Source organism: Empidonax traillii, unplaced genomic scaffold (genome assembly GCF_003031625.1).
Source record: "Empidonax traillii isolate 1590-97213 ecotype Southwest subspecies unplaced genomic scaffold, ASM303162v1 scaffold443:size705114, whole genome shotgun sequence".
Classification (NCBI taxonomy): Eukaryota; Metazoa; Chordata; class Aves; order Passeriformes; family Tyrannidae; genus Empidonax; species Empidonax traillii.
In genome coordinates this window covers 163,797-190,300 of record NW_020955636.1, presented here as the reverse complement: position 1 = coordinate 190,300, position 26,504 = coordinate 163,797, and the positions used below count along the sequence as shown (strand labels likewise).

Here is a 26,504-nt window from a genome sequence, read left to right as displayed (position 1 = left end):
CCCAGCAGTGGTCTATACCTTATGGAGAGGATCCACACTGGAGCAGTTGTTTAAGAAATGCAGCCCCTAAGAGGAAGGTCATGATGGAGCAGGGGAAAAGAGTGACCAGGGGACAGCACAGACCAACTGTTACAAGGCTGACCACACTGCTCCTTCCCCATCCCCCTGCCACCACTCACATGAAAGCAGGAAGAGTGAGGAGGGAGTCAAGTTGAGCCTACCAAGGAGGGTAGTTTTAATTTTCTGTTTCTCACTATCCTACTCTAATTTATTGCCACTTAAAAGTAATCTTCATCTACTTAAGTCTGTTTGGCCTGTGATGGTAGCTGCTAACTTTCTTATCTTGACCCATGAGCTCTTCCATGTTACTTTCCCCCTCCTCAACAGGACAGCAGCCAGCCAAGGTTAACCCAACCCACGCAGGTATTGGTTACAGGGGTAAAGAGGCACATGCTGAAGGGATGTTCCCCTTAGATACCTACCATGAAGTTAAGCTCGTTTTGTGCTGTGCTAGTGCTGAATCTCTCAGTGTATCACAGAAAAAACCCTCAAGCTTTTCAGACATTGCTTTTTAAAAGGTCTGTATAATTTATTAAGGAATTTGAGCTTTTAGCCATTAAGTTACAACAATGCATAACTTGACATTCTTACAATTGTACATACACAATGGAAAAGACACAAGTGCTTAATCCAAACAATGCAACCAAGTCAGTACAAGGTTACAGTAAAAGACAGTCGGTTGTGAATAGCTGACAGACTAGCAAATTCAAATGGTTCTCTGCAGGTATGTTTATAATAGAAGTAAGTGACTTCAAAGTTTTGGACCTAAGCTTCAGACTAACAAAATGATGAAACTCAAATTATTTTCCTCTTCTGAATTAAGGATATGCTCATTTTAAAATGCAGTATCATTACCATGTTTGAGACAGTGAAAAGCAGCTTCAGGTCCAATGGAAGTATAATGGACAGTCCCAGGCAATGCACTCTTCACACAAACACATGCAATTATAGAGACATTCTACTTGTAAAACTTTCTCAAATCAAGTTTTGCAATACAGCAGGATATCTGAGGAGAGAGATCAGGACCCATACTGAAAAAAAACCAAAAGCCTTCAGCTTGATTTGTGCATGTTTAATCTACAATTCCAATTCCCAAATCTTCACATATCACCTGTGAGAGAAAAGAATACATCCAGTAAAGACCAGTCTCATATACGTGCTACAATTTCTTACAAGCATTCCCATTTAAAAAATTGGTGTTGCCATATTCAACTGTAATTTACCATGGCCCTATTAACAAAATTGCATTCTCTTCAGCTTACCCAAGGGGAGCCCTTCTCTCCCCTCTTCCACCCCAACAACTCCTCCCTTTAGCCCAGCTCTAAAACTCAGTTAAGTGCACAGTAAGTATGCAGTTTTTTAGCTTGTCAAAATACAATCTGCCGTGACAGATTAAGTTTTCTGCCAGTTAAAAGAGTATTTAATGAACTAATTCAGCGTAATCTAAATGTGAGACACAGCAAAATTAAAAGCAGAAAAGGAAAACCAGAAAGGACCACTCTTATTTCTTCTTGCAACAGCAAGCTCTTACATCAGTCCAAGCCTTTGTGTGAAGTCTCACCGAGACTGGTGACTGAAGGGAGACACACACAACAGAACAGTGAAGTTGCCAACACAATCTGGCACCCAGCAGTCAACACCAGCAACTCCATTCCCTCCAGGTTAACCTCAGGAGATACTTCAGCTCTCTCCTCTACTAGATTTCAGTTCCACCCCTGTCTGTAGAGCTGCAGAGTCAGTACATTCTTACTGATCTCAGTATCCTCATCCAGCACAGAAACACTGCATTCAGTGCCAAGTGCTGTAAACCAAACCAATGAAAACTATATATGAAACCTCTCCACTCAAAAAAACCCCAAACAAACAAAACCCCCCAGACCTTTCCCCCCAGTAAACCCCAAACAAAAACTCCAAAAAGCTAACACACCCCCCTCAAACCCAACCTATTACATTACCAGTATTATTGTCTTGGTTCATGGTGCTAAAGGCTCTGCTGACCAACAGTTCCCAGATCAACATATGAGATGTTGATGTGTAACTAAAGACATAGTTTTATTACATGTTGTGGCAGTAACTGAAAAAAATATTCCACAAATTCAGACTGCAGTCCTTAACCTACTGGTGTGTGCTTCAAAGTACAGTTGGTGTTGCCAACAGTACTTGAATGTCTACAGTTGTCTAGACAGAAGTCTGCTTTTATGAAACAGCTAAATTATCAGTCCAACCTATGGTGTTCTATCTGTTGTCACTGGAATGTGAAACCAACACCTTTTGCTTCTCATCGACCTCATGAAAGCCTGCAAGTGCCACTGCCACTGCCACTGCCTCTGTCTCATCCACAGGGCTTAGGATATGGGGAACCAGCACTGCACCCTTGCTGGACTCCTCTCTGCACAACTACAGCTGGCTGGTCTTAGAGAAAGCTTAGAGGACAGGCAGAAAACCTGAATGACCATTCCCAAACCAGTAAGTAATTAAAAAATCAGCTTGCACATTTGACAAAGTTGTTGCAATGGCATTTCTCTGTGCCAATTACACCCTGCACAGGACTGGAATTCCCAAAGTCTAATGGCCCAGCTTTGGCAGGAATAGACTGGTGCCCAATTTATTAAATCAGCATGGATTAAAAGCATTCTCTGTGTAGTTAAATTATCCTACCACTCCTTTGGCATACCTCCAGAAACTAGCCCTAATTACTGGCAACAGGTTACTGGATTACATTCAGATCTGAGGTAGGGGTGAGGGGCAGGGGAAAGGAGTTACTGATATCCTATCAAACTTCTCCAGTACATGCAAAGCATCTCCTCTAAGCATTGCTTAGAGCCAAAGAAGAATCCACTTGAGGGGTGATTAGTAAAACAAAATCCAATTTTAAATTGGTACTGTAAGCAATAAAAATCACTATTAACACACTTTCAGATCTGAAATGTCTATGGTTCATTTCTGCTTGCTGAAAGCCAGTTTAAATGGTTATTTGATATAATTTTCTTTACAATTTGTCATTTGTAGACTATTATTAATAAACTAAAATTTCTGAACAGAGGGGCCTCTAGTTTTGCTTTAAGACACCAGTTATTTTGACATGTTCATAGCTCCTTTAAAAACAACCAACAAAAACAATCACTTAACTTCACAGATTTTCTCCATAACAAAGCCACCAGAACTGACAAAGCCATATCAATTAACACAACACTAATAAAACTTAACCCAAAACAAACAGCATCCCCTATTCCTGCTAGGGATTCTTCCCAAATAATTTATTCAGCATCGCCATTGAGGGGCTTCAGACCTCACGTGGGCACTGGGCTTTAGCTTTTTGTATAATCATACCACATGAATACCTCTAATAAGAAATCCTCTGCCCAATTACAGCAAAGTCTGACAAAGGGACAGATGTCTCCAAGACAAGTTCCTGAATGTTTTACGAAAAATGTGCAGCTAGGAAGAGAAAGAGATCAGGGCATGGGCAGGCTGCAGGAACCCACAACACACACAGCATCGGCTCCCACACTAGGCAAGACACGGCCTAAGCCCAAGAGGCAGAATATAGATTCCCCAAATGGTGGGGAAGGGAGCCAGAAGGCACCTGGCCTACAAAAAGCATTCATGGGGGAGGGTGAAAAAAAGACACTAGTTCTGACCTGCATATAGGCTTTTGGTAGGTAAAGTGCTAGAAACTCAAAACACCAGTTTGATCCAACACAGTGGGGGTCCAGATCAGCAGTCTGTGAACCTGTACTTACCTTCAGCTGCCAACACCTGTTTAAGTGTTTCAGATGAGCTGTAACAGCAGCTCATATGCTTCATGTTTCTAATCTTCTCTTGATACTGTTTTAAACTCCCTAGATTGTCTTTTTCCGGCCCTATACTTTTTATCCTACCTCTCTTTTTGCTAATGGATGTCAGCTTTTTGACTGAGGTCAGACTAATGATTCGCTTCGGGTGATTTTTGTCATTGTGCTTCCAAGGAGAGCAAACTGCTTGCTGGAGGCACTGCAATTCGGCCTTTTATTGTCATCATTCCTCAGCAGCACAGCTGGCCTTACAAGACCCAAGTGTATCAAAGATCAACTGCGCACAAACCAATTTGACAGAAACAACTGTAACTACTCTCCTGAAAGGCTGAAGTGAAACAGGTACGGTTCTGGCATCAGAAACACACCCCAGGACTCTTCATACTTGGGTATTTTTCTAAATCAGCACAGTTCAGATTTTATAAGAACTCTTTTCAGTTTGCAGGTCCTTTAGCTTTTCTCACAGCTTTCTATCAGATCTCAGATTTGATTCTTAAGAAAAACTTTTGGTTTTATAGGTATACATAAAGGTTCAAGTACTTACCACATTTCTTCTCTCCAGAATGAATACTGTGCTGTAGTTATCAGCAAGACACAATCCACAGACTGACAACACTTCTCTTGATAACTTCTCTTTTGGTTCCTCCTTGAGCTAGAGTTTAAACCCTCTCAATATACACTACATCAATGTTCAGTTTTGTGTTAAAGAAGAGGGAGAAGACTTAAGTTTTTAAAATTGAAGAGACAGTTAAAAAGGCAGTTCTGGAAATGTTGATAAAATTCTTTTGGAGACATAAATGTCCCTATACATTGCTTGGTTTAGTTATGGGTTGTTTTTTCATTTGTTCAGTTTTGGAGATGGTGGGTCAGTCATATTCCATTCTCATGTGCTTCTTGTAAGATAAAGGCATCACAAAAACTTGCACCTGCTGGTGACATTAGAACTACAACCTGACAGTTTTCCAGTAAACCTAAAAGTTACACTCCTACAGGGAAGAGGCAATTTTTATTCCTTTTTTTTTTTTTTTTCTAAGTAGGCATTAAGAGGAAATTTTTGAAGGAAATTTAGGGTGAAACATCTGCTCTGCAAAGTAGAAGTTCAGATTGTATTTCCCCATCTGAAGCCTCTGTCATTTCTGGAACATTCATTCTAAAATTAAAAAAAAGTTATTGCTTCTACTGAAGCTCAATATAAGTTAGAAAAAGAATTGCATATTTTCTTAAAAACATTCCGAATATACATTTTAAAACCAAAAATGCACTCTAAAACAAATGTCTAGTGAAAGACACTGTTTTAAGCAACCTGTAGCAAGAGCTTTACAAAAGAAAATCAAGGAATGTAGCATATTATAACATGACTGCTAAAATCCTAAACAACTCAACACTCTTAAGTAGTGTTTTAAATATACATATTTCTTTACAAAACAGTTTAGCAATTCCTTATACCACTTACAGTATATAAATATTTGAATAAGAGGTCATAATGGGAGATGCCAGGGTTTATATTTACTCTCAGATGCTTCAGATTTCTTAAGTGTTTTACTATAAGGCACAATACTGCTAATCTAACAGAGAGGAATAAAAGCTAATGGCAAACCCAGTAAAAACTAATGTGGAATATCCAAGAGAAGAATTCCAGCATCTCTATGCAAAGAAAAAGAAAAAGCAAAACAAAACAAACCCAAACTTTGTATTTCTTAAGAAACAGTTTCAATTTGTACATAAAGTGGATCAGGATGGGAACAGGAGCAAGAAGGAATTAAGTAAATTCTTATAAATAGACTAATAAATATATCTTAGCCATAATTAGCCCTTTACCTCTGTTCTACTGAGTTTAAGACTGAAAGAGGTAACCAATGTGCATATACCTAAACAAGTCTACATGCTCAGCACGTGAAGACCACCTAGCATAACCTATTACTGCCAAATTCAGTATAAAAAGCTTGCAAGATGGAGAAAGTCTCCTTTTCTTAGCATCCACTCCGAGTAGAACACATTACAAGATCAAAGTATTTGTTACATATAAGGAAAGTTGCAACTAGCAATTTTTCCTTCACAAAAAAAAGAGTACACAACGTATCCATGAAGTTATTTGACTCTTTCAAGGTTAGTTCATGGTTTTTCTAAGAATATCTGTCTCCAATTACAACAGATCAGAACTTTAAGAACATTGTAACAGTTGTAGTCTTGTAAGTGTTCTCCGTGTGTACATACTGAAAGTAAATAGTGCATCCAATATATTCCACCGTTACACATTCTACATTGTTTTCACTGCCTAGTCTTCATCTTTGTTACAGCCCTCTGGAACACAATGACATTGCAACAATGCTTACAGAAAAAGGGTTATTGCATCTTTTTTTTAGGATGAGACATCCAGAGGAGATTTTATAAAATCCTCCTGTGTAGAAAATTCTTAGTTATTAGCCCTTTTGGAACACCAGCTAGAAAAGTTTGAAAGGTAAAATAATTTACATTGTTATTATTTCTGTTCACTAGACAAGAGTTCATACTAATTAAATAAAAAATAATAGTTCTTCAACAGTCTATTCAAGATATCTTCCATGAAGCAGTTCAGTGGGAATTTCCATTAGATAGATGTTCTCCATGCCGGTTATTACTGACATCCACATCTAAAAATTAAGAATTAAAAGGAATATCATTTGTTGATTTACCATTTTAATATGCTTCATCTGTTACATTAATCCAGACTCTGCCAACAAATTACACATTCACATATACCTCAAGTTGGTCAACATTCTCTGGGTAAGCAATCCTCCTATCTACATCTCCTGTTTACATCTCTTTTTTTGCCCCCCACCACCTCCAGTTTTCTCCAGCTTGATTAAATTCTACGAAAATCTACCTAACTTGTACGTTTTGAACACCAGTAGTAAGTGACACCACTCAGTCTGGTCTGCACCACAATACTAACAATATTAACACCAGTTAGAGAAGAGCTTCTTCTAATGCAATGTAAGGATTGTCCAACAATAAACTAAGTGGCTTACCAAGCAATGCAGTGGTTTCACCCGCGTCCTCTTTTAAACTGGTGCACTGCAATACAGATTCATTGGTGGAGGAAGCTGACAATTCGCTGACCTCATTTCTGTCATCATCTTGCAAAGCAATACTCAGACTTCCAACTGAAACGCTGCCACTTATGGATTCGGGTATTGGAACTTCAAGTACATCTTCAGGGTCCCCCTTCAAAATTAAACATATTTAACTGACACTTTAGTTTCCCCATCAGGCAGCAACATTCCTTCATGTTATCACTTTGTAACCTCACATTATTGGAAGAAGAGACCATTTTTTAGCTATTATCTATGCACTCCCGGAGACAGTGTTGAACATTGTCTACTTGCAGTGCTATTGTCTGAATGTAAAGAAACAAGGCCAACCAAAAGAAAAGCTATTTTTCAAAGCCACCTCAAAGCCAAGAGCAGCAATAGGAGTCCACCCCCTCAGCCTTTTGGATGGAATATTTCAACAGTGTAGCAACAGTATTGCTGCAGTCTAATTAGGAGCAGGCTCCACTAAAGAAACATATTGATCCTTTGAGTTTGCAGAAACCTCTTTTTCATGACAAGTAGTTGGGCAAGCTTAGACTTTTTTTTTTTTTTACTGGGGTGAGCAAACATTTGACATCAGAATAAACTTCTCTCCTCCTCTACCTCCAGCCAACTTAAAGTCAATTCCAAAACTGCAAATATGCTGCTGGCTTGTCACTTTGCAGGAACAAAACACCTGCAGCACAGGTAAAGGGATTTATTTCACCTATTGTATAGCATGGCTATTTCTGATCCATTCTGAAACTTAACTCAAAGTCCTGCATGTACAGTTCTGTTCCTGAAATTAAACAGACTACCTTCATTGCCGTGTCTATACTGATATTATTTATACATAAGCAAGTATATTGCAGTATAAGTAGCTATTCTGTGAGTCTCCTAACAAATATTTTTCCCTTCCTCAAACAACTAGCAAGGGCCCATCTTAACATTTAAGAAATTCTAGTCTGATTCTTTCTTTATCATCAAATCATCACATTTTAAAATGTACTGAATTTTAATAAGCTATAGAACTCTTACAACTGAACACAAGACACATATGATACTAATCTTTATGTATGTGGGTGGGGCACATTAATGATTTTGCAAAACTTAGTTAAATAAGCACTGAAACTGCAAAATTCAGTAATGCTCTACAAAATCAGACATGCTGAACTGCAGTTCTTTCTTTCTTAAGAAATAGTATAATGAAGAATTAGACCACTGAAGTCTGTCCTTTACAAAAGTCAGGTAATAGGACTTTGTACCTTCTTTCTACTTTAAGCCTTTAAAATTTTTGAAGCATCTCAACTATTTGTTGTCCATAAAACTGAATTGAGCCTTGAACCTCTTTGCAGAAGATTTAATAATTTCTATAATAAGGCTGCACATTCTTCTCTGCAGGTATGTCACTCAGCAAGTGCACCGCTGAGAGAAGCTGCCTTGTTTTTGCACGTTTTTCTTCATGTCAGTAAAAAAATTCAAGTAAACACTCTATAGACTAAATTGGGCAACCTGGATCAGGTTGAAAACTAAGCTAGAAAAAAAATCCTGAATGATTTCCCACATTATTAGTGTCAGTAAGACTTGAATGACTGATAACTAAGCAGGATATATTTCCTCTATTTCATTAGAAAAATGAACTGGGTTTCTCTATTTTAATATAATCCCATTCCACCTGCTTTCCAAAAGTCATTTTGGCCAAAAAGCAGAGGAGGTATTTACTCCTCCTGGTTGGGCTTGGTATCAGTATCCGCTGCAACAGCGTGAATTCAGAAAATACAACTATTCTGAAGATTCTAGTATTTTGGTTTTTAGCCTGTATTCAAAAGGATAAGTCCTTCTGCATATAACACAAGATACATCAACTCCAAGAACTGAAAGTGAGCAAAAAACAAGCTGCTAATATAACAATATTAAAGTAGCAACAACTCTTTCACGTGACAAAAAATATTGCAACTCTTGGATAAGCCTGACTTAATATACCGAAGCACCAAAATCTGGTATATACATATTGCATAGCAAGAGTATTGTCACCTTTGACAAAACAAAACAGTAATTCATAAAACTTCCACAGATCTGCTAAGTCTATTCAATGAAATAAGAGAAAAGGTAGTCAAAAGGCAGACCTAGTCTATGAAAGGAAAGTCCCTGAAACCAAAGAACACCCCTATTTTTTAAAGATCTCTGTAGATCAGTAGGAGATGAGAGAGGTACATTCATGTCTATAGCATTTTAGTGGAACTCAAGACTATTTATCAACAGTGACCAAATAACCTACCGCATGTGTCTTCATCTCTCTTTTCTGGTGCTGTCAGAAAGAAATGAGAGCACATCATTTTCTCTACTTAACCAATTTCTGGTTAATGACTTTAGGAAGGTTTTAGTACCAGCTCATTTACAGGGATGAAATGCAGGGCATATGTGGAAGCACACAAACACTAAGTAGAAAAACTAATTTTTTTTCCTTTGAATTGCAGTTCTCAACAACATCAAATATATGCTCTAGATTTACTGAATTCAGTTATATATTTGTAGCTTGGACAAACCATCTCACCTCCTTACTATCACCAGCTGGAGACAGAAAAAATCGGTTATCACAGAAGATTCATAAGATCTTCGATACACCATTTAAGCTCTTACCCATAAAATTCCCTTATTTTTCTGGTTCTCAATTACTCTTGCATCTTTGCTCAGCTTCTTGAGTCTTGTAAAGTTATAACTGTTCTCATTCTGAACAGTTACATGAAGTCTCGCCTCCTAAACTGTAATTCTACCTTGAAGATTAAAGTATGTGTGCAACATACCCAGTATCCCAAAGCTTTGATAACGTCTAGTTTACACATCGGACAAGTTCGGTGGTCCAAAAGCCAAGGATCAATGCACGTTCTATGGAAGATGTGCCTAAAGAAAAGAAATGCTCTTTAGAACTTATCATGAAAGCCACACACTACTCCTTCACACAGTGGGAAAGTTAACACATTAAACATAAACCCTTCCTTGATAATACTGACAATTAGATGTTGCTCAATTTACTGGTACAATTTTCTGGAAGCCTTGTCTTTCATGTTTTCTGATGTAAGAGATGTTACTAACCACAAAGACACCCCGGAGTTACTAGTTAAACAGTGTACAGTTCTAATTTAAGCAAGCTCTGTTTCACTGCTGCAGTCCTCCCAGTTGCTCCCTTGCCCCTGCATAGGTATGAAGCACTATGCGGTCTCACAGTGACCTTCAACATCTAACCGGCCAACAAATGGCAACTTCAGCTCTGCCACCAAAGGTTAAGGAGAGTTTACAGAAAACTCATCCCATTTCTTCAGAAAAACATGCTGAGGAGTAAAGAAGAATTACAGCAACTTACTTGCACGGCAGAATTCGGACAGTGTCTTTCAGTTTGTAGTTCTCAATGCACACAGCACAGTTTTCCACATCAACATCTAAACCCTAAATGTGATAACATGTTTAAGTGTATTACATCTATAATTTCATTACAGGATAAGCTTTGTGTAATAGCTTCATGAAATGTATCAAATGGTATAGCAAATAAAAATATCTCCCTCACTTAATTCAAGATTCTATCAAGAGGTGATTTGATCAAGTGTTACCCAAATGCTAAAAGCAGCCAAACCTGGATTTTCTACCTTAAATAGCTATACATGGTATCTTAGGTAATATGTTACATAAACATTGGTTTTGATCATGGGAGCACAGGAACATTTCAGTTTAAAGTAATTATCCAATGAAATAATTTTAAAAGAGGTCACCACAGATCAAAGTGCACAATGTAATTCTGAACTAATGGTCCCAAAGTGCTTGAGCAGGAAGAGATTCTCAGGGTAGAACACTGCAAATGTCTTTTCCACTTTTTTCTACCACATCCTAACAGATATTCCTTCATAGCTTCATAGTAAAGTATGTAACTTGGGACAGTTTAAAACTTTTCTCCAAGCTCACACTAGACAGAACATCAAATGCAGTGTTTCTCTACCTCTATTTCTAAAGGTTAGTATCTTTCCTAACAGGTCTTATTGTCTTTTTGATGCCATGCTTATAGTTGCAGTGCAAATATGATGGGTATCTCCAAATGCAAGAGAAACAATCCAACGTTAATTGGTCTGCATAAAACCCAAGTATTAGAAGAACAGAGAGTGGACAAACTTCTTTCTTTTTATCCCCATAAAATAAGTATTTTTGGTTTACTACTTACTGAAGCACTTCAGTTTCATTACCACACACTCAAATGAATTAGTTCTGCAAGCAAACTTTCAAGTTCAAGGCAAGTATTTCCTTCCTTTGCATGCTGTCAATTTACATAATTAATGCCTTAAATTCCTAAGTAAATCACATTAAGACTGTTTGTTTGTTTTTTTTTTTACATAAACAAAGTTAAGACATGTACTTATTCTGTAACAAGTTATTTTTCATTCAGTACAAGAGGCAAAATCCAAGTACACCATATGTAGCACATACTCCAATGAGTGTCCATTTTACAATAATCCCATAAGCTTCTCAGGAAAAATCTACATGATAGCAAATACACTTTTAATATAATGACCTACTTTTAGTTAAATACCTCAACCTCAAAAGAAGGCATAACCAAAGACTGTACTGTGTCACAACAAAAGAAACAGACCCTTTTTAAATGGCTGAAAAGAAATACTTGAAGAAAAAAAACGTACATTTACAGAGTAGACGGGACTGTATTCCCAGATAAATTCACATTAGTTCCTGAAAATACCTCTACCTCAGTAATTTACATAAATTTGCTGATAGCAGGCTGATTCAAATCAAATTAGAAGAAGTGATTGACTAAGCAGAAAGACTATTTTAATTGAGAGATTTTAACCTCATCTTCTACTGTGCTTATCTAACATGGCATTCATAGGTACAACCAGCATACTGTGTAACAACTTAAATTCTCCCACTTTATTTCGTCAAGGGTCTATCTGTGGGAAGGAACTCCCTGGCACACTGCAAAAATCACATGATACAAATTCTTTTTAGAGGTTTACTGAATATATTTAAAAGCCATTAACATATTCCGTGTGATTTTCACCATGGGTTTCATCCTGACCCTTTTACATCCCTTTTTTCCTATGCTGATGTTATGCTTTGATACTGCTTTACACATGTTTTGGTTCAATTCCTTCTTCCTTGATCTTGTATGAACTGAAGTATGACTATCTCTCTGTTCACAGCTTGAAATATATGCTAAATTCCATCAAAAAGGAATCTAATTAAAAGTAAGAAACACTCGTAAAACACTACTTAAACATGCTGAATGCATAAAAAAGAAAAAGGCAAGGAAGTTCAAAGACAGTTTGGGGGTTTTTAAGTTTCAAAACCGATTTCCTAAATGAAGGATATTCTGTGTAGCACATGACCTTAGCTGAACAGCTTCTGCTGAACCACAGCTTTTTAAGTTTTTACACATCAACGTCCTTCCTCACTTCAATATTATAGGTTTAAAGACAACCTAATCCTTGTTTTTCATCTCTGAGCAAATCAGTCCTTAAGTAAAAACTAATCAAATAAGACAAGGGCTGGGGAAAAAAGTGTCTATGTAGTAGCAAAAATCTAGTCAGAAGCTAATTTTGCATCTAGCATCAGTGCTGCCTGAAACTCCAACTCAAATATTTTCTTTCGAAACCTTGGCTTTTTCTTCGTTGCTTATTCTAATACAGCTCAGTTTAGGCTGTACGCTGTCAAAGCCAACTTTCTGAAAGCTGCTTTACTTTTTAGAACAGATTTCATAACATAAGAAAGGTACTTTAGAAAATTTATGCTTGAACGTAAGTCTATACAGCTCCTTAATGTATTGTATGTCAAAAGATAAACAAGTGTTTTATTTTTCAAATATTTTTATATCTTTAAGGTCTTTCGATCAATAAAAAGATGAATGTTCTTTTAAGAAAACAGAACGTTACATCACTGTAAGAACTGTGCAATCAGTAGATCCCAGGAAGTATTTTGCAATCCACTTGTTGATGTTTTCAAGTGCTGAAAACATAACAATGTTTCCCCATCTTTACAGTACCAGCCCTGTATACACTCTGTATAACCAGATATTATTTGCAACAAAACAGCCTTACGTTTCATAAGTAGTTAAAATTTGACTCTTCAGTTTTAAATTCTGCCTTTTAAACAAAGGCCCTAAAATTGTATGTCACACTGCAATTACACTGTGAGAGTTTAAATTCTATGAAGACTTTACAACCATTTTTAAATCTTACAGCAAAAATCAGAGACACTGAATTACCTTTTCTCCACGTTTCACGGTATGCAGCTGAAGCTGGCTGATTGCTCTCTTGGTTTCTTTCCTATGTCCCTGGAAAGAAGATTTTAAGTATTAGACATTAGTTTCAGGACAGTACATTTCAAAGTTTTTAAATACTTTCCACGCAGATTACTAAGTCTTCTGAATGCATCGAAAAAAAAATATAATCTGTGGCTAGTTAATTTGTTTACAAATTATTTCCAGCCAGCAGATGTTCAAGAACTGCAGGTTTTGCACTCCTGGGGCCCAGCAGCACACGTTCTCTGTACAGCGAACCCAAGCAGTACCAAAGGGAGCAGACCACAGCGACACATCCAGCCTTGCATCCTCACTGCTGGCTTTAAGGGTCTTTCCGCACAGGAAAACTGAAACCCGTGTAGGCTTTAGAGGCAGAGCTGAAACAGCACCCGTATAACCAGACCTTCCAGTTAGTCAAGCCCATGAGCAAGCAGACCGTACGTTTTACACCAGCCTGAGAGCAGGTGGAATCCTGCCAGGCAGCCTACAGCTGGCCACCAGGTCAAAAGGCTGCTTGTAGCTATTAATACTTCCCCCCAGTTAAACACTGTCTCCTACGTGAGACAAAGCTTCGCACTGAAAGGACACATTATGCGAAGGAGATGACAAGAAAGGCTTTACAGACATGATGCACCATACTGGACTTCTGTACAGTAACTCCTAATCATGCTTAGAGGGGAAGCAAGAAAAGAAAGCAGTACTGTATTCTGAGACAAAGTGCCAGCTACTGCAAGAAACCGAGAAACTCAGCACTCCCAATTAACAGATGCTGACTTGTCTAGCAGCAACACTCACTAAAGAAATACCATAAAGGAATAAAAAAAAAATAACGGCAGCTTTTCTCTATAGTAATAACAACAATGTATATAATTTTACAAGAGTATAGTGTTAAAAATTTTGATTTTAAAATTTTTATGGTGTTAAAAATAATGAGTCTGCAAGTTCTCTCAGAAATGGACAGACAACCAGCAGCAGAAGTCTATTCCACCTTCTGTAGCACCACAGTGTTTTCTGCACAGTCCTGTTTCATCTTCAGTAGAAAGGAGGTCTTCCAAAGTTTCACTGCTAAGCTGGCATTAGAATAAACCTGAAGATAACCATCTTCACCTTCACTTAACAGCTACACAGCAGCTTGCTTTAAAGCATAACATACATAACTCCTAAATTTTAATTGCACTGGAGTCCATAAGTCAAGAAAAATAAAATTTGGGTTAGAAAAGTGGCTTTTTGTCTCCAAAATTCTTTTAAGACTCCTAACCATATATCTTGACTAATATCTTCACAACACTTTCCGACCTGGCATCATTTTTGTTTTCAAAGGCCATTTAGAAGAGAGAGAATTCATAAAATGGCATAACCTTTTAATGCTAGACAGTTTCAATTATTTAAGAAGTATATGGATGACAAGCCCAATGACATAATCTATTAAGGGTCTGTGGTACATATTTCTGAGAAACACCACATTCACACAAAGAAAAACCAAAACACCTTAAAACTAAAGCACATTATATGATATGATGCTTAATAAAGCATGTGAACTTTCCTTAGTGTGAACTACCCAAAGGGCAACAGGAAGAAGCAACCTTCTTCACCAAACAACTGTTGCAACACAGAAATACATCCCTTTTTCTACAAATACTTATCAAAAATTTTGTTTTCTTGAAAGTATTCTCAGAATATAAGTTCTAAGACTTAAAGCTTAGCAAAAAAGACTCTATGGAACCAACATTTCAGAGAGATCACAAGTTTAACCAATATAGAGGTCCTGTGTGCTATCCTCAGTTATTGAAAAGAGAAATAAAATATCTTCCGACAAGAGTCCTATAAGACCTATACAGAGCTCAGATTCCTAAAGGCAAACAAAAATCCATTCCCTCCTCTCCCAAAATCTACATCTTCCAAGAGAAGGAAGGGGAAGTCCACATACAAAGCAGTGATTAAAACAATATTCTTTCCTGGACTGAGGATAAAACAAGAACCTTTTGCAAATATAAGTAAGTGCAACTTTATTTTTCACTCTTAGTAGAAAACTATGGTAGAGCCACTGATGACCATGGAAAGAACCTAACCTATTTACAGGAGCTGAAAAGCAGAGGGAAGTGCCACTCTAAGGTATTTTCAAAACTCAGCTGGACTTAGGTCCTCAACAATTCTATGCAAGTTCCTCTCTTGATCACAGGGGTCTAGAGGTCCATTCTAACCTAAACTCTTCTATGATGAAGTACTTCCTCCAGGGAAAAAAAGTAAAGCTGACTTTTTTTATTCTATCAAAGTACAGGAATATGAAAAGAGCACATATGGAGCAAAGTTATTCTTTCCTAACCTTCCCAGAACTCTCACTGCTCTCAGCATTTCAGGTAGCCTAAGAGAGGTGAATCTCACCACACATGCACCTTCTAGTCTGCTGCAATTCAGTAACTCTGCAATGGAGTTGGTAGAATTACAAGTGTCAAAAGCAGTTTTCATAAAGCCTTAGAACCAATAATTCTACCCTGAACAACTTGTGGGGTTTATTAAGGAAAGAAAGAAAAAAACTTACCATGGTCTCTTTTCCGTTAAAAAAAGTTTGTTATGGGAAGTTAATACTTTCAGAATGAAAATTACTGAAGAATGAAAATAACTTTAAATGTCAAAAGGAAGGAAGTTCAGTTAGGTGACAAATCACACAAGAAGCTGCCCTTACTCTGTTGTTGACAGAGTGGCTAAATGTATTTCTCACTACTTCATATGAGCATCTAATAATTATGACTAGCCAAACTTGCAATGCCAATTAGCATACTGCTTATTAGCCTCACTAACTACTACTGAGCAGCTTTCACAGTTAGCAAGATAGGAAGAAGGCACAGATCTTCAAGAATGCATCAATAAACAATAGAAGTTAGGCAACTGATTTGACAAACGGAGGAGGTAAATACTCTTAAGCATCATCAGATCCATTTACCTGGTTTCCAAACTGTGATCCTGTATACAGGAAACGTTGTATATAGTAAAATATGAGCCAAGCAAGCGATATAATCATCATGGTGATGAAGGCAATGGCTACAAACACAACCGACTGACCACTGATATATTCCTGCACGTGTCGTGTGCCAACAACAATAGTCATTTTTACTGGAATCCCTCTTCGTACTGGCTCCAGTATCTCTATGCCTTTTGGATAGCCAACCATTATCACCACTGTATTTCCTGTTCCTGTTGGAGGGGGAAAAGAAAGAAAAAAAGTCAGTCATCACAGTAAAAATGTTCTTGCTTGATGGCAATTTGGCTCTTCAATTTAAGATCAGGAAACAAAGTTACAGGAAAACCTCCAATGCTTTTTTGACTTGATAGAAGGTTTACCACTAAAGAAATCCTTATTTACTTTCAGAAACTCTCAAACATGAGATAAACTCCAACAGATGCATCTCTACTGTTCAAGGCCCTATATAGTCATCATTCCACACACTGAGGTGAGATGCAGATGCCATGCAAAAAAGCCAGACAAGTTATACACATCTCATCTTGAAGCTGCTTAAGTTCTAACTTGCAACTCAGGAACAGCTGGTCTTTTATTTCTCAGTATGGGAATTTTAGCTGCAGATGGAGACAGTATGTGAATATCACAAAGAGAGACACATTCAATTTAGTTTGAATCTGAATCCATAGTACAATGACACCGGATATGTAAACAAAAAGAAAAGAAGATTCAGATATTTAATAATAAATTGCATTAAACGTTGAAATACTTGAAGATTCTTTAATACTGAATACTCAAAATGTAATGAGACTTCACAAAACGGACTTGTCAAGAAACACTCTGGGACTCTTTTGGGAGCATTGGACCAAAGGATTCTTCTCATATATTAGAACTCTAAAGCACTCAATCTGTATGAAAAAAAACACCTCATTTAAAAATAAAACAAAAACAAAAACAAACAAACAAAGAAAAAAAAACACAAACAAAAACCTTTAGCCATCACGTTGCCACCAAAACCAGTAAGGATACTGTCAAGACTAACAGACCAACTAGCCAAAACCAAAGATCCTCTGTAACTAGAGTTTTGCTCAATTTTTTCTGGAATTGTCTCCAGTATTGTCTCAGAAACATCTAACCTAAGTATTAAAAACAAAACAAAAATAAAACAACCAAAACCAAACAACCAAAACAACAACAACAGCAACAAAAACACCAAACAAATGTACCTGTTAAAAATGTCACATTTTCACTGGTCTATACTATTTTTATTTGAATAATTCTTACTTTTTATGTACTAGCACTGCTACACCCTTGGTAAGTCATGGCTTTATAGTTTACTTTGCTCTCCCACCTCTGAGAAAAAGTGCAACTAATCTTAATTCTGAGAGAAAGGAGACAAAGAGGGGGGTTTTCCTAGCTGAAAAACTACAGCTGTAATGTCACAGTTACCTTTTTAGATTCACAAGATTACCCACCTGCAACAAGACCTCCCACTGAAGGCTTAAAGCCTTTTTCCCTCCCGTATGTGTTACATTCCCTACTGAGAAGCCATGTCAAAAGAAATGGTTTCCTACTTTATAACATTACATCAAATGGGGACTTTCAAAATCCAAAGCTGCATTCTGGACTCCCCCACCTCTCTGCCTACTAAGAGAAAGAGTTATTTGCCTGAACTATTTAAACCAAATTCCTTTAATTGAGACAGTTCTGGCTGTGACACCTTGTCAACCTGGCCACTCTGCTACCAAGCCAAGGGGAATTTGAAGAAGTTTCACTTCTGTACATAGGTGCAGATGGCTTGCTTTGGATGAAACACTAAAGATGAGTAACCCTCCTATCTCAGTGCCAGTTACCCTTTCTCAGCTTCCCCTTCTGCACATCTGATCACCTACTGTAAGGACCATTATACCTGTGTCTGCCAGATACAGACCCAGCAAAAGAGCAGATTTTCCTAAGAGAGTTATGTTTGTGGAAGTGTTGAGGATGGTGCAGAGACGCACACAAAACCCAAAAATATGCTAATAAAGAAAGGCCAAATTTGTGCTTCCCCTCAGGCACCCCACTCTGCTCACCAGAGCTCCTGTTGCCTTGCCTGGTGGGTGTGTTTGGAGACACAAAGCAGCAAAGCTGAAGACAAACAGGACAGGCTCCAATAATGAGTTCTGCTCACCAACAACATGCCAATCCAGGTTATCACCTGTTATCACAAGTCCAAGCATACTAAGAATTGATTAATTAATACTGTTATCCTCTCTGAGCCAGCATGAAAGCATTACCAGAGAGAATCATGAATCTCAGAGAAGACTGTGTGAAGCACTCTTTGCTCTTGACCCTGCACAGGGAGTTAACAAGAAAAAACACGTGAAAGTAAGAATTTATCTCACACTGCTGAGAACTGATATCCCCACACCTAAATCAAGAGATTAGGTCCGATGTCCTTACTCAACTGTAAGTTAAAAGTAATGGCAGGGGTGCCTCAGAATGGCCAGGGAATGGTACAGATGTATTGGAAAGATTTATGTGGTTTCATTCAAGCTTGGGGAAGAAAAGGAAGTTTCAAGATTAGAGACAGCCTGGATTTTTCAATCAATAAACATTTCCACCTCAGTCCTGAAATCTCAAGTCAGTTTAATCTTGCTATCTAATTCTCTGCGCTATTTCTAACAAAGAAGTATTTTAAACCCCCACAACAATAAGTAATGCCTTTCTCTGTTTTGCCACTAGCATGCCCAGCTATCAGGCAGTTTTTTTCCTTGAAATGAAAGTCAGGCTACTTTTACACAATGGCTGATGGATACTGTGACACCTTCCACTTCTAGAATTAACACATGCATGCCATAGATTTTTAAATAAATGCCCATTAAAACCATTTTAACAGTTTTAAAGACTTGGTGATGAACCTGCCATTAAAAATACATGCAACTAAACACAATGGCCTTGAAGGTCATGAGACAGAAGGGAGGGAAATAAAAAATAATTGCAATCAATGATTACAAAAGGAACAAGAGCAGTCTCAGAGAAGCAGTTGCCCTGAGCAGCATTCAAGACTAAGGGCTTTAACTCATTCCTTGCTAATTTTAGCCTTCTGTTCTGAAACACGTTATTCAAAGACTGAAATGATGTTGAGTCATTCCATCAGCTTCTTCAACTGCAACACAACTCAGAGATCTCAAATCACATTTATAAAGTAAACTCCAAGTGTCACATACATGTATCTACTGAAAGCAAGTTTTGTTGGCTTTGCCTTTCTAAAACTTTGTAATTTTACAATAAATAATCACATTTTTACTCTGCTAGAGAGAACTTGTTTTCTCGTCTAGGTTTGATTGATGCTTCAGTGAAACTGGGTAGATTTAAAATTTGGTCTGTGTTTTTAACATTATCGTGACTGGCAGATCCTTAGGATACTTGCAGAAAAGGGCAAACCTGTAATTCTGAAGATGAAGGTATGTCTCCTGCCAGTGCACCAAGGTCAGTTTTACTGCTAGCATTGCTAGTACTTTCTTGGAAGAAGAAACCAGTACTCTCCTGATGAGGAAAAAGTAGGACAGATACAGATTCCAGGCATCCCAAATTACAACATTTATTCCCATTCACGCTTACAGATAAAAAAAAAGATATCTTCTGTCATCTGGAAACTGATGGCAGACACACTCTAGTTTTTGTCCTCCTGAGAAACATCTGAAAGCTCCAGAGTTTGACCGTGTTGGTAAAAATGTTTAAGGTCAGTCAATTCATTTATTTAAGCATGAGCATCCTACTAATACTGCCACAATTAACATCAAAGGTTCTCTTCAGCTCCTGGTCCAAACAAATGGTTGTTACCAGTACACTAACAATCCAATGACAACCATCTACCCCAGCCTCATCTCATCAAATCCCTGGTGCATGTTGTGTTTTCACCTGCCTCAAGGAGAAGGATGCATAACCACTGGTACACAAACCCCTTTGCACATGAGCTTCCAACATATATGCACTTTTATGTATAACTCAGATTATACACAGCATTTTGAAGTTACTCCTGCTTCTTCAGAACAACATTAGCAGCTCAATATCGTGCAATCACTGTCTAAGTTAAGCAAGCCACTGATTTCAGTTCTGTTCTTTCAGTATTTACAGTACCAGACGCTTTCAGAAGAAAACAGCAGTAATACAGAAATTATGCACCACTTGAGAATCCCGAGTAGTGCTGCAAGCACTACTATAGCAAGGAGTTGAACTACATGCCAAAATAACCCTAACTGCTGCTTTGGAGATTGAAAGAGCTTATAGAATCATGAGCACAAAGTAATTTGCATTTGTTTTGTTCAATATACATGCATAAAAAACCCCATACAATGAAGGAAAGAACTAGTTGGATGTATTTTGGCAAATCTAAGACCCTTTTCTTTATGTAGCCAAAGTCATACGCTCAAATTAAGTCTCAAGCTTCCCTTAAATCCACAGGCCACGAACCAAAGCCCCACTCCAGACCTGCCTCAAACTATGACAGCCAGTCCCCTCTCACCCCTGTGTGTCAAGCACAATCATATTTTAATTCCACAGTCTTCAAGGTAGCTTATGTTCTGGTCAGAATCACCAAATCCTAGTTTGAGGGGGCATTCAGAGATGGCTGGAAGCCCAGCATGAACTACAACAAGAAAAGTAGAGAACTAGAAGACCTTGTTTTCTTTCCACTGGAATACACCTCTGCCTCCCTCTAATTTCTCAACCAGAACTGAGCCTCTGACCCTCCTTAATCTGGACTCCACAATACCTCACACCTTGCCTCTTCAGACTCTCCTCCAGCCTGCTCCCAGCTAATATTTACATGCAATACTTGTTTTGGTTTTGGAAATTAATTTGAAGTTTCTGTTTAAAGTTTGCCACCATCACAAAAAAATTAACAGATTTAAGATTGCCTGCAAAGTCTGTAATATTGAAGTTTGAGTTTATATTATTGAGATACAATAAGTGAAAAACACCTTGAGTAGTTTGGGTAAAATGAGTGTTTTCCATCAGAAAAATTGTCCTCAGCCACACATGAAGTTGTGTCCCTAATACTTTGATAGAGGAGGGAAGTCATTCAGCATTTTGAACAATGTAATTTGGACAAAGAGCAAAGGCCTGAAACACGAGACACATCAGTAGAGTCACAATTGAAGAATTTTCTTTTACAAGGAGGGACAGGATTGCAAGGCTACATATTTAAATTCTTGACTCTTGTGTTTCAAAGCTCTAAGAGCCCTACTCACTGCACTCATGAAGTTTACAAGGTATCCAAGAAAAATACAGACTATTTAGAGTATTTGCCCTTTATCAAATGCTTTGACATCAGCTACAACAAATCATTTCTTCACCTACTCAAGAAATTCTCTTTCTACTCAAGGTGAAAGATGTCAAAAACCACCAAAAATCCTACAACAACAACAGCACCCATGCATCACACACATTCCAGAAAATTCAAAGGTCAGGTTTTTCAGAAGGAGAATGAAAAGGCACTGGAATCAGAAAAGCCACCTGTTTATCACCTTCACATAATTTAGGCTGCACCTCTACCAGCCAAAAGCACTGTTCCATCTCACATCTTTTTCAGTGCCACTAATTGCAAACCCATTAAGTGGATTTTACTCATGCATACAACTCCACTCCTTAGTTACTGCACTGTAGATTTCCCAGAGTGTATATCCTCAGCACTCTCCCAGAAGCAAAGTTTGCTTCCTCATGCGTCAATTCACAAATCCCTTCACAGGAATGGAAGACTTAAATCGTGTAAAATACAGCTTTACCTTCCACGTTCTTCCTTGCCAGTCTTCCATAGACTCTTTTTTCTCCCTTCAAAAAGCCTAATATTTAAAATACCAGCAGTAGTTCTTCCATATATTCCCAAAGTACACTAAAAATATTTGAACATCTACACATCTGAAAGTTTCAACCATGAAACAAACATCTATGACTGCATCAGAGCTTGTAACTATATTGGGATATATTATTACATTCCCATTCAAACCATTCTGAGGTCCAGCCTGCACTTGTGAAATCAGTATAAGTACAAATACATTATTGTATATATGCACTACAGTAAATCATACTGTTTATATAGGCAGAACTTATATCAGCAATATTCTGCCAGTTTAAGAAGACAGAAAAACCCCAAACAGCAGTCAGAGCACTTCTCTTTATGACACTGACAGATATAACTACACTAGCAAGTCCAAACCTGAGCAATAAGCTCAAGAAGGTCTTCTGTAGCCAGAGATGACAGCAGAAAAGAAAAAAAAAATTAAAAAAAATTATCAGATAAGCAAGAGGAGAAAAGGAGAAAAAGATTCAACAAGAGAGCAAATAGTATTTATGAGATAATTCCATGCTACAATGGGCAGTGGAGAAGAATGTGGAAAAAAAAATTGTACTGATTGGCCAATACAGAGTGACAGCAAGAAGAAGAAGCTGATAAAGAAGAAAGAATTATTACACAACAAAGTATCCTAATTACCACATGGGATCAAAATCACAGGTCAGTTGTACCTAGCATCTCATCTCGACTTTCACAGTAGATTAAGAACATGAGATAGGCCAGTCTGATCCCAAGCAACAAGCAGGCTAAGAGGAACAGTAATCATGCTTCCAATCCCCAAATTGTTGCTCCTTGGTATTCCAAGGAGAGACTTATTTTCCAATTGATAAATGACATGTGTGATAGAGCAATAGCTCCCTAGTTTTTCAGCTCACTATACTAAGAAAATAAGTTTATTTCCTTTAGAAATGCATTATGGTTCTATTTCAGCCAGGTCTCTGGGCTTTCCCTTCCTCATGACCAAGGATCAGAGCGAGAGCATTAACAAACTCATTGTACCAAAAAGCCATGTGAAGCACACATCTGCAGAATTTTTTACTTAGTTTGCTTTGTCTTTGCATCCTCCTCTGAAGACCTCCCAGTTTCTCGAAAATCTACCAAAGCAAACCCAGATTTTATTGCTGAATTTCAAGGCTCTTTCCCCCCTTTGATTTAAGCATTTGATGTTGTCATGACCATAATAATTCAGCAAGGCTTTAGTGTCATAGCCCAAAGCCAAACCAGGACTGCGGTGACAGAACATGTGGATTTCTATCTCGGCAAAAATCACAGAACCCTTCATAGAACTCAAGATTGTAGCAGCTCAAACAAGCCAAGTCAACATCCTTCCCCAGGATTCAGTTTTTCTACTCCATTGGCAAGCGTTTAAGGATTACCTGATGCTTATTCCCCTCTCCCACCCTTCACAGACCTGCGCAGGAAGGACGATGAAGCTATTACAACAAAGCCTGTACCAAAAGCTACCTCTAAATAGCTACGGCTATGCCTTCGAAGACACCTGAAGGCATCTTCGGAATACCTGGTCTGTTTCCACACGGTCTGTAGAAAGCGGCCTGCCGCTGCAGCCGCTCTGCCAGAGGGTGCCAGGCAAAAAGGTGTCCCTGAAGGAAACCCAAGCCTCCCACCGCAGTCTGTCACACGCTGCCCGTCCCGAAGGCTCAGCCGCATCTCCCCCCGCCCGCGACACCCGGGCCGTAACTTGGGAGACAGAACAAGGTCCTGGCATTTTCCCTACCGTGGTTTACAGAAAGATACCCCCTCCCCCCCTGCTCTCTGTACCATTTTTACAGGGATTTGTGCCTCCCCGTCTCCCCATCCCTCACCGCGCAGAGCCGCAACACCGATGTGGGCCGGCGTTAGACAAAGCCATTCCCCCAGAAACATCCCTCCCGACCCCTGGGCGAGCGCCCGGCGCCGTCCCCGCTCACCCAGGTGGGACATGGACACGGTGCTGTTGCCGAAGCGGGCCTCGTTGTAGATGACCACGGCGGCCGCCCGCTTCCGCGCCGCGTTGGTGACCTTGTCCTTGAAGGTGCAGCCGCCGCGGGCCACCAGGGCGATCCAGGGCTGCGGGTCGCCCTCGGGGGACCCGCGGCCGCCGGGCGGCAGCGGCACGTCGTAGTCGGTGTCTGCGGCGCAGCCCTCCATGTGCCGGGGCGAGGCGCCGCGGGGGATGCCCACCAGGCCCTGGGCGCTCTCCTTGGGCGAGCTGTCCCCGTAGCGGCCGCTCTCCGTGTTGCCGCGCACGGTGCGGTTGCTGAGCGGCTCCACGTAGGCCGTGCTCACCCACGCCGTGTACCACTCCAGCGCCCGGGCGCCCGCGCACGGCGGCGGCGGCGCCCCCAGCGCCACCAGCGCCGCCGCCACCAGCGCCAGCCGGGCGCGCCGCACCATGGCCCGGCCGCCCCCGCCGCGAACACGAGGAACGTGAGGAGGTCGCTCCGCCGCCGCCGCCGCCGCCGCGCTCTGCCCGCGGCCGCCCCGCGCCGCGCAGGTACCGGCGGTGCCGCCCCGGGCGGAGCCGCCGCCGCCGCGGCTGATGGCGAGCAGGGGGCCGGGCCAGCCCGCCCCGCGGCATGACGGGAGAGCGGGGGGGCCGGGCCGGGCGGGCAGGCGAGCTCGGTGCGGAGATTGAGGCGGCCTGCTCGCTGCGGCACCCAGCGATTAGGGTGGGTCGATTAGGTTGGAAAAGACCCCCGAGATCATCGACCCCAGTCTATGACCGAAACACCGTGTCAACCAGACTATGGCACTAAGTGGCACGTCCATTCTTTCCCTAAACAACTCCAGGGACGGTGACTCCACCGCTTCCCTGGGCAGCCCATTCCAATGTCTAATCACGCTTTCTGTGAAGCAATTACTCCTATCCTCCTACTGTCCAACCTAAACTTCCCCTGGCGCAGCTTGAGGCCATGTTCCTCTTGTCCCGTCACTGGTTGCCTCGTCGAAGACGCTCACCCCCACCTGGCTGTAGAGGTAAGCAATAAGGTCTCCCCTGAGCCTCCTTTTCTCCAGGCTAAACAACCCCAGCTCCTTCAGCCACTCCTCTTAAGACTTGTGTTCCAGACCCGTCACCAGCTCCGTTGCCCTTCTTTGGACACTCTCCAGCCACCTCAATGTCCCTCCTGAACTGAGGAGCTCAGAACCGGTCACAGCACTCAAGATGCAGCCTCATCAGTTGCCGAGTACAGGGGGAGAATCACTTTCCTGGTCCTGCTGGCCACACTGTTCCTGATACAGGAAGATGCCAGATGGGACTGGTTTGCGGGTGCAGCTCAGCCCCCTGCACAAATCTGGTGCCTGAAGCGCCTCCTGCACGGACAGTGTCTGCTGCAGCCAACTTGGGGCTGCTTGGCCTTGGAACCTCGGATGGGTGGCAGTCCCGAGTCCTGTCTATCAGCCTGAGCAGTGACACGCGTGTGAAGTTAAATGAGTCACTACCACACCCTGCAAGGCACACCTCGCCCTCATTCGAGGGTGAAGTATGGCTTCCTGGACTGGAGGGAGGCTGAAGTGCCAGAAGTAAGGACAGACAGGAAGGAGCGGTCAGAAGCCAGGCAGAGAGCGGTGCACAGCCACGCAGGGGAAAGGGACCGGAGTTTTGCACATTCAGATATAAATGGTACCTGTGCTGTTGTGCTGAAGAAAGCTCACTCCAGGAGGATGAAAATGGTGAAAGGGTCAGTACCATGTCTGGAGGAAAATGTATTTAAATAAGAAATGAAGGTACTGAATAAACATGATCATTCTATGGATTCATTTTCCATTAGAAGTATCTGACATATATCTCTTCTTAAATAAACACATTTAAAATCTTACCTATTCTTTCATAAAAGACAAATGTACCTTTTTCCAGCTTCTGAAATAAATTGCTTGTTTTCACAAGCCTTTTTTTAATGGTCTCGTATGCCTGTTTTCCTTCAGAAGTCAACAATTGTGTGATTCTACTATGCTGTCAAATAACATTGTCAAACTTTGTTGATGTCCTTCCTAATTGTGATTATATGTTGGGGCTGCTAATACAGACAGGGTCTAGTAGAGCCTGGAATAGCTTGTGCAGAAGATATCATCAGCAAAAGCCATGAGCACAGTGAACTGCCCTATTCTGTGTCAGCATCAAGACCCATATGTTCCCATTTCTATTCCAGAGTCAGTGTTTAAACAAACAAGCAAACACCTTCAATATATTCCTTAAAGCAACTCTTTAGCATGCTACCAAAATAACACTTGGACTCTCTCCAAAGGCATTGAACATTGTGAAAACAAGTTTAAAGTGGCAAAATCAAGAAGACAGACAAGACTGAACAGACATAGTAATGTAGAAGGAGCTGTGGAGAAGTTGGAAGTTGAAGGAAGAACACAGTAAAACTGAAGTTAATGAAAAAATAGAGGAAAGAGATAAGGAAACTGAGGAGAATCTAACAGAATGTTAGATGAGAGAGGGTGTGTGGAGGTGGTAGCAGAGAAGAGGCAAGCAAAAGGTGAGCTGTATTGAAGCATTACAAGTAACAGG

The 26,504-nt window shown here is 40.0% G+C and overlaps 1 protein-coding gene and 1 non-coding gene across 2 annotated transcripts; both read right to left on the bottom strand.

The window, feature by feature from the left end:
• Positions 1 to 564: 564 nt before the first annotated feature.
• On the bottom strand, positions 565 to 24,385 carry RNF149 (ring finger protein 149). Its single transcript, XM_027894823.1, has 8 exons — positions 23,920 to 24,385; positions 16,141 to 16,391; positions 13,164 to 13,232; positions 10,266 to 10,348; positions 9,709 to 9,805; positions 6,863 to 7,058; positions 4,399 to 6,484; positions 565 to 1,171 (listed from the first exon to the last, which is right to left on the bottom strand). Exons 1-7 carry the CDS (start codon positions 24,383 to 24,385, stop codon positions 6,426 to 6,428), a joined length of 1,221 nt encoding a protein of 406 aa, XP_027750624.1. The 3' UTR covers positions 565 to 1,171; positions 4,399 to 6,425.
• On the bottom strand, positions 3,974 to 4,089 carry LOC114062895. The gene has a single exon (XR_003572471.1). It is a non-coding gene; the product is annotated as a small nucleolar RNA SNORD89 (small nucleolar RNA).
• Positions 24,386 to 26,504: the final 2,119 nt, after the last annotated feature.